Here is a 13,834-nt window from a genome sequence, read left to right on the forward strand (position 1 = left end):
TTCTAGACAGTTCTGTGCTTCCAACTTTGTGGCAACAGTTTGGGTAATGCCCTTTCCTGTTTCAGCATGACAATGCCCCCGTGCACAAAGCAAGGTCCATACAGAAATGGTTTGTCAAGATCGGTGTAGAACTTGACTGGCTTGCACAGAGCCCTGACCTCAACCCCATTGAACACCTTTGGGATGAATTGGAACGCCGACTAAGAGCCAGGCCTAATCGCCCGACATCAGTGCCTGACCTCATTAATGCTTGTGGCTGAACGGAAGCAAGTCCCCTCAGCAATGTTCCAACATCTAGTGGAAAGCCTTCCCAGAAGAGTGGAGACTTACTACTCCATATTAATGCCCATGATTTTGAAATGAGATGTTCGACAAGCAGGTGTCCACATACATTTGTTCATGTAGCGTATATATGCCTCAGAATTCTCTCGGAGATCTACACAGTTCCTTCGACTTCCTGGTAGTTTCACTGCCAACTGTGGGACCTTATATAGACCGGTGTGTTTCTCTCTAAATCACGTCTAAACAATTGAATTGGCAACAGGTGGACTCCAATCAAGTTGTAGCAAACGTCAAGGAAGATCAAAGGAAAGTGGAGCTCATTATGAAGTGTCACAGCAAAGGTGTGTGAATACTTATGTAAAAGAGATTTCTGTATTTCATTTTTAACATATCAAAAAATCAAAACATGTTTCACTGTCATTATGGGGTATTGTGAGTAGATGGGTAAGAAAAATGATACATTTCAGGCTGTAACACAAAATGTGTAGTAAGTCAAAAGGTGTGAATACTTTTTGAAGGCACTGTATAACCATGGGCATAACACGAATATATCAAGTGCCCACCATTTAAAAAACTAAAATATAAATAAAATCATTCAAGACAGATTTTAGCAAATTTATTTTAAAGATGATTAAAAGAATCACTGTATTTACACTTTTACAGTCAAACATCATTCATGAACAGGAAAAAACCACAAAACAAGAAGAGCTCTCATAACTTAAGACCACAGCAGTTACAAGTTCTTCATTCAGGACATGAGTGGAAGAATCAAGAAGTATTAAAACAAGGAAGGGGCATGCATTATGTTACATCCATGATCTTTGCAGGTTTACACACCATGGTGAGGAAGAGCGGCTGTGGTGGAGAGAGAACGTGGCACGTCACGGAGCGGCCGAGACCCAGTCTCAGCGCGCGTCCAAAATGGCACCCCATTCAGGTCAAACTGGAGTCCAGATTGGAGTCCACCTGTTGCTACATAGTGGATGTCATAAGGTGAATGCACCAATTTGTAAGTCGCTCTGGATAAGAGCGTCTGCTAAATGACTTAAATGTAATGTAATGTAGTAAATAAAGTTGCCTTTCTTGCCAAGTCTCATGGAGGTCGACTGAAGAATTGCCCCGTAGCAAGACGTCGATCCACTTCAATGTGAAGTAGTCATTCCTGGTTTTGCAAAGAGAAAAGGCTCCTTCCTCCCTTGCGTCTCTCCTCCCTCCTTCTGTAAGTGTCTCTGCAGCTGTGATTGAGTGCGGAAGTTGTCTGAATTGCTCAGGCCATCAATCCCCATATAATAGAACAGGGTTTCTGTCGGGTGTGTGGAGCATTGTCTTGTCTTTAGTGTCACTGGCTCCAGGTAACGTTTAAAAACACAGCTCTATCCGGCAGTAGTGGTCACTTCCTCAGTGCTACATTGACTGATTGGTCAGTGTAGTTGTAATAAGTAAGACTCAATGGCCTGTTGAGAGAGAGAGAAGAGACCGGTGAGACGACTTGTCAAATGTCAATCTAGACCAGGGATGGGCAACTGACAGCCTGTTTTGTAGGCCCCCGGATCAAAATGTTTTGCTCGTTAGGTGGGGTGGGCCTCAACAAAATGTTAACTTAGGGCCCCTGAAAAGCTAGGGCCGGCTTTGACTGCATGTGTGGGTACGGATTTGGGTATACAGATCTGCAAGTTTACGGAGGCCCCCCTTCAGATTTTTGTTGTGGTCCCCACCCCCATATATAGAGCCAATGGCCTGGAATGAACGAAGACAACAGATAAATAACATGAAGGGTTGCCATGACACCTTACCTTTGCCATCTCTCCTGTAGTTCCTGGGACTAAACTTAACCGGGGTCCTTCTTCCCACAATTCCTTCAGCTGCTGCTTCATGACTTGGAGGTTCCTGTAAACAGACGCAAGTCAAATTAGGCTTGTAGCAAAATCATGCAGAGCCTTCTATGTGCGCTGCCACCAAGACCGTAACTGTGCTGTCCGGAGAAAGAGGAAGTTTGGTAAATATTATGTAAAATATTAAAGAAACCAAACACCAAAATATGAAAAGCTGTTAATATACCTGTCCTCTGAGCAGCTGTCCTGCAGGCTATTGCTGTTTGTAGAGAGTTCTGGCCACCATTTCTTAATGACAGACTGAATCCAGTGTAAACCCACAATCAAGTGTCTGGTAAAAGAACAGAACAAAATTATAATTTAGGTGGATCCCACGTGTACTTCTACAGCAGCAGCAACTACATGTCATTGCTGTAAATGAGAATGTGTTCTGTCAACTTATCTGGTCAAATAAATATAAATAAAAATTCCATAGTTGAACTTACTCTTCATATTTACTGGCGAGGATGGTTTTGACTTGTGGCAGGAGGTCTACACAGCAGCCTAGTGATATGCACGGCACTTCATCTTGAAGGCTACAGAAGCAAAAACAAGTGACACGTGTATTAATTTGTGTCTGAAGTTCTCATCACAGCCATACATTATCATGTTTAAATTCAACTGGGATACTCACTTTTTCGTTATAACTGGCAGGCAGTCAAGAAGCACACCTGTGTCTTCAATTCTACGGAACAGTGTTTATTGGACGTGAATATGTTGATTAAATCATTAACGGTATGTGGGCAGAAAGATAGATGAGCCTGTTCCTACCTGATCAAGTATGCCACTAGTTCGCTGGCGTTTCTTCGCCATAGTGTCAGAGCTACATTTAATCGGAGCTTCCTCCCAAAAAGCACGTGTGTCATTGCGTCATGATCCTTCGATAGCTGATCAGGAAAGATACCCACAAGGCAGGGGGGGGGCATGACAAAAGAAGTCAATACAATCCACTTCAAAAAGCTAAAAGGATCAAACAGAAAACACTTGAATGGTCTCAGAAAAGAGAATGACACTTTCTTCCCAATAAACAGGGGTCTACCGATCTATACCAGTGTGCAAGGATTGGAGAGGTATTGGGAATATGGTGACAATTCCAACCCTCTCAAAGGGTGCCTAGAGCGCAGGGGGCAACGGTTTGAATGGACAGTATGAGGTACAGAAGTGATCCGTCCCAATGATCATTGATCAATGGTGTACAAACATCAAAGGATCAAGGGGGCCAGGGTAGGGAGTGAATTGGGGAAGGCTGGTAGCATCTCACCTCAGTGAAGTAATCACTGCACTTGTTTCCCGGCCCTGCCATCTTGGAGCCTGCTTCTGCTACAGAGTTTACGGGGAAAACGCAGTTGTCATTGTAATGTATTGCCTGCACTTCCTCTGGGCAGGTCAGTTCATTCTCCTTGTTGGCCATGTCACAGACAGCCCGACCTGCGGGGGGCGCTCTGTGGCGCACGCCGGAGCTCACCACTACACTGTGACGCGACAACGAACACTTCCTCTTGTAGCACACAGACACTTGTTTCGCTTTGCCGGAGATGTGTGCACCGCGACTCACGGGAAATCTGTTGGGGAGGAAAGGAGGAGTCCAGTTTATTTGTATTTTTTTAAATAAAAAAATGTTTAAAAAAAGGATATTGTCTTGATACTGGTTAGTTAGGAGACTAGACACTATGGTAGTGTTTGGAGAAGTGCTTGGGAAAAGATGGAAATGTGTTTCGATGGTTAGATTTTCCCCAGTGACTGAGCAGCCGTAACTGCAATGCTAGGAAAGGCAGCTTGTGCATTAGATCTACATAGAACTGGAAAACTCACCGGTCTTTATCTATTTCTTCCTTATTTAAAAAAAACACCTAAAACAAAAAAGGATAAGCGATACAAACGTACAGTTTTCTTGAAAAGAGAAATGTTTGACTAAGGTTAGTAAACACCTCTTGGTTCATATTCATAACAGAATCACTGTATGATCCCGATTCTCCACACTGTGTGCATTTACACGATCGGCGTCAGATTTTAACAAATGGTGAAAACTCTTTCTAGACGATGCTTACAACAATTTAATGCTTTTATTTCAATGACAAGGATTGTGCAAGTGTGGGGGGGGGGGGGGGGGGGGGTGGAGAACCGGGATGCAAATTGGGTACCAAGTTGTACACTTCCCACCTTGAAATCCACTCACCTCCTTCATATTCTTGTCAGCTGCAGAGTGGTTGCTGATGTGATGGAGAAATTCATGAGGTTTGTCCTGGTTGAGCTGTTGGAATTCCCTGCTTTGCCTATCATGACTTCCAGAGGCCATAGTAAGAGACACTATTGGAGAGAAATAAAAACTTAGTCGACAGTGTAAAAAGGTAATGCAATCATAGTGCACAGAACGTCATGCAATATTATCAAGTCAGCCCCCCCTTTAACTCAAAGTTGTCTGAACTGTCACTTCACTTCCAGAAACAACCCACTCAAAAGATGAGGTACACCACAAGACATACAGTGCATTCGGAAAGTATTCAGACCCCTTGATTTCCCCCCCACATCGTTACGTTACAGGCTTATTCTAAAATGGATTAAATTGCTCTGGCTGGACCACTCAAGGACATTGAGACCTGTGCCGAAGCCACTCCTGAGTTGTCTTGGCTGTGTGCTTAGGGTTGTTGTCCTGTTGGAAGGTGAACCTTCACCCCAGTCTGATGTACTGAGTGCTCTGGAGGAGGTTTTCATCAAGGATCTCTGTACTTTGCTCTGTTCATCTTTCCCTCGATCCTGACTAGTCTCCCAGTCCCTGAAAAACATCCCCACAGCATGATACTGCCACCACCATGCTTCACCATTGGCATGGTGCCAGGTTTCCTCCAGACGTGACGCATGGCATTCAGGCCAAACAGTTCAATTTTGGTTTCATCAGCGGGCTATCATATGCCTTTTACTGAGGAGCGGCTTCCGTCTGGCCACTACCATAAAAGCATGATTGGTGGAGTGCTGAAGAGATGGGAGAACCTTCCAGAAGGACAACCATCTCCACAGAGGAACTCTGGAGCGCTGTCAGAATGACCATCAGGTTCTTGGTCACCTCACTGATCAAGGCCCTTCTCCCCCGATTGCTCAGTTTGGCCGGTCGGCCAGCTCTAGGAAGAGTCTTGTTGTTTCCCAACTTCTTCCATTTAAGAATGATGGAGGCCACTGTGTATTTGGGGACCCTCAACGTTGCAGAAATGTTTTGGTAACTTTCCCCAGGTGGCAACTGCTTGGCCTCCGACTGCAAGGCACTACAGAGGGTAGTGCGTACGGCCCAGTACATCACTGGGGTAAAGCTTCCTCACATCCAGGACCTCTATACCAGGTAGTGTCAGAGGAAGGCCCTAAAAAGTGTCAAAGACTCCAGCCACCCTAGTCATAGACTGTTCTCTCTGCTACCGCACAGCAAGCGGTACCAGAGCGCCAAGCCTCGGTCCAAGAGGCTTCTAAACAGCTTCTATCTCCAAGCCATAAGACTCCTGAACATCTAATCAAATGGCTACCCAGACTATTTGCATTGCCCCCCTTCTATACTGCTGCTACTCTGTTATTATCAATGCATAGTCACTTTAATAGCTCTACCTAAATGTAAATTTTCCCCAAATTACCTTGACAAACCGGTGCCCCCGCACATTGACTCTGTACCGGTACCCCCTGTATATAGCCTCGCTACTATTATTTTACTGCTGCTCGTTAAATTGTTACTTTGATTTCTTATCCTTAAAAAAAAAAAAAAAAATGAAAGGAATTTTTCAAACTACATTGTTGGTTAGGGCTTGTAAGTAAGCATTTCACTCTAAGGTCTACCTACACCTGTTGTATTCGGTACGTGACAAAATTAAGTTATTTGATCTGTGCCTCGACACAATCCTGTCTTGTAGCTCTACGGATAATTCCTTCGACCTCATGGCTTGGTTTTTGCTCTGACATGCACTGTCAGCTGTGGGACGCTATATAGACAGGTGTGTGTTCAATCAATTGAATTTACCACAGGTGGACTCCAATCAAGTTGTAGAAACATCTCAAGGATGATCAATGGAAACAGGATGCACCTGAGTAGAGGTCAATCGATTATGATTTTTCAACACCGATAACGATTATTGGAGGACCAAAAAATGCTGACATATACACACACATTTGTAATAATGACAATTACAATAATACTGAATTTACAATGAACACTTATTTTAACTTAATATAATACATAAATAAAATGAATTTAGTCTCAAATAAATTATAAAACATGTTTCATTTGGTTTAAATAATGCAAAAACAGTGCTGGAGAAGTAAAAGGGCAACATGTGCCATGTAAAAAAGCTAACCTTTAAGTTCCTTGCTCAGAACATATGAAAGCTGGTGGTTCCTTTTAACATGAGTCTTCAATATTCCCAGGTAAGAAGTTTTAGGTTGTAGTTATTATAGGACTCTCTCTTTATACCATTTGTATTTCATATACCTTTGACTATCGGATGTTCTAATAGGTACTTCAGTATTGCCAGCCTAATCTCGGGAGTTGATAGGCTTGAAGTCATAAATTGTGCTTTAAGCATTGCGAAAAGCTGCTGGCAAATGGAGGAAAGTGCAGTTTGAATGAATGCTGCTGCTGCTGCCTACCACCGCTCAGTCAGACTCTTCTATCAAATATCAAATCATAGACTTAGTTATAACACACAGAAATACTATTTATAAAGGTCATTAATATGGTTGAATCCGGAAACTATCATCTCGAAAACAAGACGTTTATTCTTTCAGTGAAATACGGAACCGTTCCGTATTTTATCTAAGGGGTGGCATCCATTAGTCTAAATATTCCCGTTACATTGTACAACCGTCAATGTTATGTCATAATTACATAAAATTCTGGCAAATTAGGCATCCAAAACTGTTGCATATACCCTGACTCTGCGTGCAATGAACGCAAGAGAAGTGACACAATTTCACCTGGTTAATATTGCCTGCTAACCTGGATTTCTTTGAGCTAAATATGCAGGTTTAAAAATATATACTTCTGTGTATTGATTTTAAGAAAGGCATTATGTTCATGGTTAGGTACACATTGGAGCAACGATACGCACCGCATCGATTATATGCAACTCAGGACACGCTAGATAAACTAGTAATATCATCAACCATGTGTAGTTAACTAGAGATTATGATTGATTGATTGATGGTTTTTTATAAGACAAGTTTAATGCTAGCTAGCAACTTACCATGGCTTACTGCATTCGTGTAACAGGCAGTCTCCTCGTGGAGTGCAATGAGAGGCAGGTGGTTAGAGCGTTGGACTAGTTAACTAAGGTTGCAAGATTGAATCCCCCGAGCTGACAAGGTGAAAATCTGTCGTTCTGCCCCTGAACGAGGAAGTTAACCAACCGTTCCTAGGCCGTCATTGAAAATAAGAATGTGTTCTTAACTGACTTGCTTAGTTAATTAAAGATTAAATAAAGGTGTAGTAAAAAAATATATAATAAATAAAAATCGTCCAAATCGGTGTCCAAAAATACAGATTTCCGATTGTTATGAAAACTTGAAATTGGCCCTAATAAAAATCATTCCAATTCATTGGTAGACCTCTAGTCTGAATACTTTCCGAATTAACTGTATGCGTCCGTCACAGCAGGTGTCGCGGTGATAATGGAAGTCTGGTGTATGCTGTGCTTGTAGGGGTTCATGACCTGGTCACAAAATCTCCTTATATTAACAAGCTGCGTTTAACTGATGACAGTGCTACTACTAGTTCATAGGACAACTATGCCTCAACAAGCTACAGGGGAACAAGTTGGTTTAAATTAAAAATGGCAGATTTCAATACAATGTGCCTGTAACATTAAGCTAAGCTAGCATTGTCAACAAGCGCCTGCCAACAATGCACTAGTGTAGCTAGTGGTGCACGACTAGGATTTTTTGGAGTTGACTCTGTCTCCTGTGGTTGGGAGTAACACATGCACGACTCCCAACGACACGCTCCAACAGACGCGCACACCATCTCAATTTTGCAGAGTCCTACTAGGAAGACTACATTTGCATTCTAGAGGACTGACATCAGCACAGTGTTATCAACTTAAGCCTATATAAAAAGGCCTATTTCGTTTGAATATAGAAGTTAATGTGTAGGAAGTAGAATATTTCAGTGATACTTCCTGCTGTGTGCAACCTTGATGGATCCCATGGGATGACACGACGCTCTCCACACTGATATTCTTTGCCCTATTTGGACAGTATTACTAGAGAACCGTATTTACAAAAAAAAATGTTTATGGATGAGAAAGAGAACTTGTCATTTCCCCAAAGTTTAGCGGGGATGCCCTGCGTCACGATCTACTGCCTAGGACAGAGACTCTCCAACCCTGTTCGTGGAGAACTGCCATGGGAATCCCAATCACGGCCGGATGTGATGCAGCCTGGATTGATACGTCTTGCACTGGGATGCAGAGCCTTAGACCACTGCGCCACTAGGGATGCATTGAAGAATAGCTTAGCCATATTCATTGATAGCCTAATATATATATTTTTTTGGTGAATTTACGAGGCATTGTAGACAAGACATTGAGATAAACAGATTACAAGATATATATATAGCCTATTCTGCCTGCCCGACCCTCTCTCCATCGCCTGCTCTTTCTCCTCACTATGAAAAACTCTCGTGTGTCTTCGGTCTGTTGCCTGTAGAATAGCTCAGCCTACTTACTCATTGATAGCCCCTACTTAAGTGAACTTACGCGAGACATTGCAGGCCAATAAATTACTTAATACTGCATTGCAAATAGCCCAACCGATGTACGGTTCTGACTGTCTGCTTGATGAACGAGATGCGTACCTATGCCTCCCTGGCTGTGTCCCTCTTCTCTTTATCCCTAGCTAATGTCGCTCTTTCTTTGCTGTGAAAGATCAGTTTGTTCTCGGGAAGTAGCCTACCGTAACTAACGTTAGTTTCCGCCGCAAAAATACTCAGTCGAAGACTAGGGGAATCGAAGCTTGACAGGGCAAGGAGTTGAGGAATCGATTAACGTTACTTTGGAGTAGACTCCCCTTAAGCATAGTAGACTAACAACGAAGACAAGGCGTTGGCTATGGGCAACCATAACCTACGACTACGTACCCACTAACAGCAAACAAACTAGAAATGTTACAAAGCAGCAAACATTGTTACATGATATCTTACCTTGCTAGCTAAGTACACATTTGCTAGCATAGCTAAGTTACTAACCTTGCCAGCCCACAGAGTACGCAGCAATGTGTGATCTTATGTCAGCTAGCAGCATGCTCACAAGCTAGCTACCTTTCTAGAACAATGAGCTACGAACACACATATAAGTAAAGCAGCTATCTAACTAAGTATAACTACGAGTCTAATGTTGAGATAGTAAAATGTCGGAATACTAATCTTTATCGGAGTGGCAATACAACGTTCTTCTAGATAGTTAACGTTCATTTGGCTATGGTTAGAAAGCAGGCACGCTAATGACATGTTAATTAGACCCTATCCGACTAAACTCCGATTTAACCCTATCACTTAACCGTTGAGTTCAGTCGGTTAATGAGACCCTAGTTAGCAAATTGTAACGGGCTAATATAATGCTCCAGCCAGCTGGAAAGGTTAACTTAACGGTCTGACTAGGCGATATTTTTAATAGCTAACGTTAGTAAATTAATGAGATCTGTGACAGCGTCTATGGTGATGGGCCTAACTAGCTGGCTAGTCCAGGAAAGCATTTAACTTGGTCAGGCTAACTGAGTTGGCGAGCTCAAAACTAAGAATAAAGTGTCAAACTTTACAAGTAGCTAGCTTGACTAGCTAATATTGGAGATGTAGCTTGCTATTGATAAGTTAGCTAACTTGCTAGCTAAGACTAGATAGCCTAGCAAAGGGTGGCTAGCCAGCCAGTTAGCTAACGTTGGCTAGTTTTATTTCTAGGAAACATATGGCAAGGAAAAAGGTGATTTATCTACTAATTCAGTTATTGCAATCATTATTTTACTAACCGTCACATTTTGCGAAATGTCAGGACTCTCCTCAGCAATGTATGTCCACGTGGAAGTAGTAAGGAGATACCTGTAAAGTATAAACCTGCAACAAATGTCTGGCTAGCTTTTCAAATTGAATTCACGTTCAGAGCCATTCAAATGAATACACCGTTTGCAAGGATTATGGGATTGATATTGGCAGTGAAAATAGTGGAGTTTTTGCGGTATCTAGCGACGAAAAGTATAACTACACCTGACATTTAGTGTCTGGTCCTAGTTCTCCATCTAGTGTTAGATATGTATTTACACATGGTGTTACGTCACAACACTAAAACAATTGTCAGTCCATGGTAATTAACTTCCAGTTGAAAAAAAATGTACCTACTGCAACCTACCAGAGAATGCTGCTGCTATAGCTAGCTATATTTACAGCTCTTTCTCCTCCATGTGAAACGGGGACCCGGACTTCCTGACGGGCTGACCCCAGGTGAAGGTAGGTAACAACACCTCCTCAACACCACTTCTGATCCTCAACATGGGGGCCCTACAGGGGTGCATGCTCAGCCCCCTCCTGTACTCCCTGTTCACCCATGACTGCGTGGCTAAGGAAGTCTCCAACTCAGTCACCAAGTTTGCTGACGACAGCAGTGGTAGGCCTGATTACCAACAATGACGAGACAGCCTAGAGCAGGGGTGTCAAACTCATTTCGCATCGTGGGCCACATACGGCCTAGGGAGATGTCAAGTGGGCCGGACCATTCAAATTATACCATACTCTGCTATAAATAACCAAAATATCATGTCTTTCCTTTGTTTTGGTGTAAAGAAGCACAAGAACATTAGGAAAATATTGAAATTTAATGAACTATCCTTTTACAAAACATTTCATGAAACACCTCATATTTCCTTAGACAAATGTGCAATTTACTTTTATCATTCACAAATATGCATTGCAACTGATCCCACTGATTGTACAAAGGCACAAAACTTTAATTGGTACTGAAAAATATAGTAATGCACTTTAAGATTAAATGAGACTTTTAAAGAAAGGAATTTTTAAACCACTTACACATACGCATATAAAATCTAAATGTAATCCCTGCGTACACCTTACAAACTAAGGAGAGTGATTTTAAATGTGTAATGAAGAAAGTGTTCGCCTGTCCTGTAAATCTGTAAACTTCATACATACACATACATACACATACAATACATACTGAACATTTATGGAGTTGTATGAACAGTAGAATTCCATCACACAACTTTTGTTTTGAAGCTGCTGACTAACATTAAAGTGCACATTTTTTAAATCACCACACTAAGGATTCATCTTCACAGAGCTGTATTCTTTCAATGCAAACAGTATCTAAGGCAGCATTTTAAAGGTGTTAGTCTAGTCTGGACTTGTATTTGTTCCTGAAACTTGGCATCTTTTGGCCTGTACAAGTGCATCAACACCAGGTGTCATGTCCTGACTAGCTGTCACTTTCAGAATGTCATTTAAGTGCTTGTTTGTGAGCCTTGAACGCATTTTTGTTTTATTGATATTCATCACTGAGAAAATTTGTTCACAAAGGTAGGTTGTCCCAAACATGCACAAAATTTTAGCAGCCAGGGCTGTTAATTTGGGGTACCCTGGTAGTAGATACTGATAAAATCTGTCCAGACCTACAGAGGCAAATTTGCCCTTCAAATCTGCATCACACTGCAAATCAATTATCTCTAGCTGAATTTCGACCGGCAGATCAGAAGCTTTAACTGTGAAAGGTGAGCGAAAAACTGAAAATTCTGTCTCAAGTTCACCAAATACCTGAAAACGTTTCTCAAACTCCCGCAGTATTCCTGCAATTTTGTCTTTGTACCGTTTCATGTCCGCATCAGGTCTGGTCACACACACATCTCTCAGACAGGGGAAATGAGCAGGGTTGCCATTTGCCAGTTGCATCTCCCACAAAGTCAGCTTCAACTTAAATGCATGTATGTTGTCAGAAAACTGTGTGACAACTTTTTTGCGGCCTTGCAACATTTTGTTCAGATTGTTCAAGTGTTCAGTAATATCAACCAAGAATGCAAGGTCCCGTAGCCATTCCTGAGATTGTAATTCCAACACCGGTTTTCCTTTTTTCTCCATGAACTGTCCGATTTCCTCTCGTAGATCAAAGAAATGCCTCAGCACAGCGCCTCGGCTTAACCATCTCACTTCAGTGTGGTATGGCAGGCTGTGGGTAATGTTGCTGTCGCTGAGAAGTTTGTCAAACTGACGATGGTTCAGACCTCTGGACCGGATGAAATTTACAGTGCGAACAACCACCTCCATGACGTGGTCCATTTTCAGCGACTTGCAACACAATGCCTCCTGGTGCAAAATACAGTGAAATGTCCAGAAACGATCTCCTCCATTAAGGGCTTGTACTTTGTCTTTGAACTTTGTCGCGACACCTGCTTTCTTTCCGACCATGGATGGCGCGCCGTCTGTAGCCAGGCTGACAGCGCGGGACCAGTCCACTCCAACTCTGTCCAATGCAGCAACGACAGAGCCGAAAATGTCCTCGGCTGTTGTGGTGTCCATCATTGGCACCAACTCAAGAAACTCTTCAGTAACAGTCAATGTCTCATCAACTCCTCGAATAAATATGGCCAGTTGGGCCACGTCTGTGATGTCAGTGCTCTCGTCAATTGCCACGGAAAATGCAATAAATGACTTGACTCTCTGTTTCAATTGACTGTCTAAATCTGCCGATAGTTCCGAAATCCTCTCTGCTATAGTATTCCTCGTCAGGCTAATATTGGCAAAAGCTTGTCGCTTCTCGGGACATACAAGTTCAGCCGCCTTCATCATGCATCGTTTAACAAAGTCACCGTCGGAATACGGCTTCGATGCTAATGCTATTTCGCTAGCAATTAGGTAGCCGGCTTTTACCGCTGCTTCACTGACTTCTCGGCTCTGGATGAAAGTTGACTGCTGTTTCCTCAGACCCGCCAGCAATTCGTTAATCTTATCTCTTCTCAGTTGTCCTTGCAAGCCGTCATATTTTTCGCTGTGATGAGTCTCGTAGTGGCGTCGAATATTATATTCCTTCAATACCGAAACTTGTTGCAAACACACCAAGCACGAAGGTTTTCCGTGCATCTCTGTAAATAAATAGGACGTGGTCCATTTTTCTTTGAAAATTCTACACTCCTTATCTACTTTTCTCCGTTTGGATAACGACATTTTGGCTAATGAGGGTGTAGCGGAGAGGTAGAGACCAAGGTATTAACAACGTCGTAACAAGCAGCAGATGGCGCATTGATACCGTCTGCTGTTTTCAGTCTGTCTCAGTGATGCGGCTTGTCTTCTACTCTGATGGAAAGAGTGCGCCCCTTAGCGGATAATCCATGAATTGCAGCGAATTAAAAATATTAATTCCATGTCTTTTATGCATTTTTTCCACTTTCAAATTATCCTGCGGGCCTGATCGAACCTCCTTGGGGGCCGGTTCCGGCCCGCGGGCCGTATGTTTGACACCCCTGGCCTAGAGGGAGGAGGTGAGAGCCCTGGCGGAGTGGTGCCAACATCAACAAAATGAAGGAGCTGATCGTGGACTATAGGAGACAGCAGAGAGAGCACGCCCCCATCTACATCGAAAGGGCTGCAGTGGAAAGGGTCAAAAGATTCAAGTTCCTTGCCGTGCACATCGCTGATGACCTGAAATGGTCCCTCCACACCA

The 13,834-nt window shown here is 42.8% G+C and overlaps 1 protein-coding gene across 1 annotated transcript; it reads right to left on the reverse strand.

Annotated features, from left to right (window-relative positions):
* Window positions 1-883: 883 nt before the first annotated feature.
* Window positions 884-10,320, reverse strand: LOC129817770 (KATNB1-like protein 1). Its single transcript, XM_055873316.1, has 10 exons — window positions 10,143-10,320; window positions 4,330-4,460; window positions 3,966-4,003; window positions 3,415-3,715; window positions 2,925-3,040; window positions 2,788-2,838; window positions 2,600-2,689; window positions 2,341-2,445; window positions 2,076-2,169; window positions 884-1,736 (listed from the first exon to the last, which is right to left on the reverse strand). Exons 2-10 carry the CDS (start codon window positions 4,447-4,449, stop codon window positions 1,704-1,706), a joined length of 948 nt encoding a protein of 315 aa, XP_055729291.1. The 5' UTR covers window positions 4,450-4,460; window positions 10,143-10,320; the 3' UTR covers window positions 884-1,703.
* Between the last annotated feature and the right edge of the window lie 3,514 nt (window positions 10,321-13,834).

Source organism: Salvelinus fontinalis, chromosome 20 (genome assembly GCF_029448725.1).
Source record: "Salvelinus fontinalis isolate EN_2023a chromosome 20, ASM2944872v1, whole genome shotgun sequence".
Taxonomy (NCBI): domain Eukaryota; kingdom Metazoa; phylum Chordata; class Actinopteri; order Salmoniformes; family Salmonidae; genus Salvelinus; species Salvelinus fontinalis.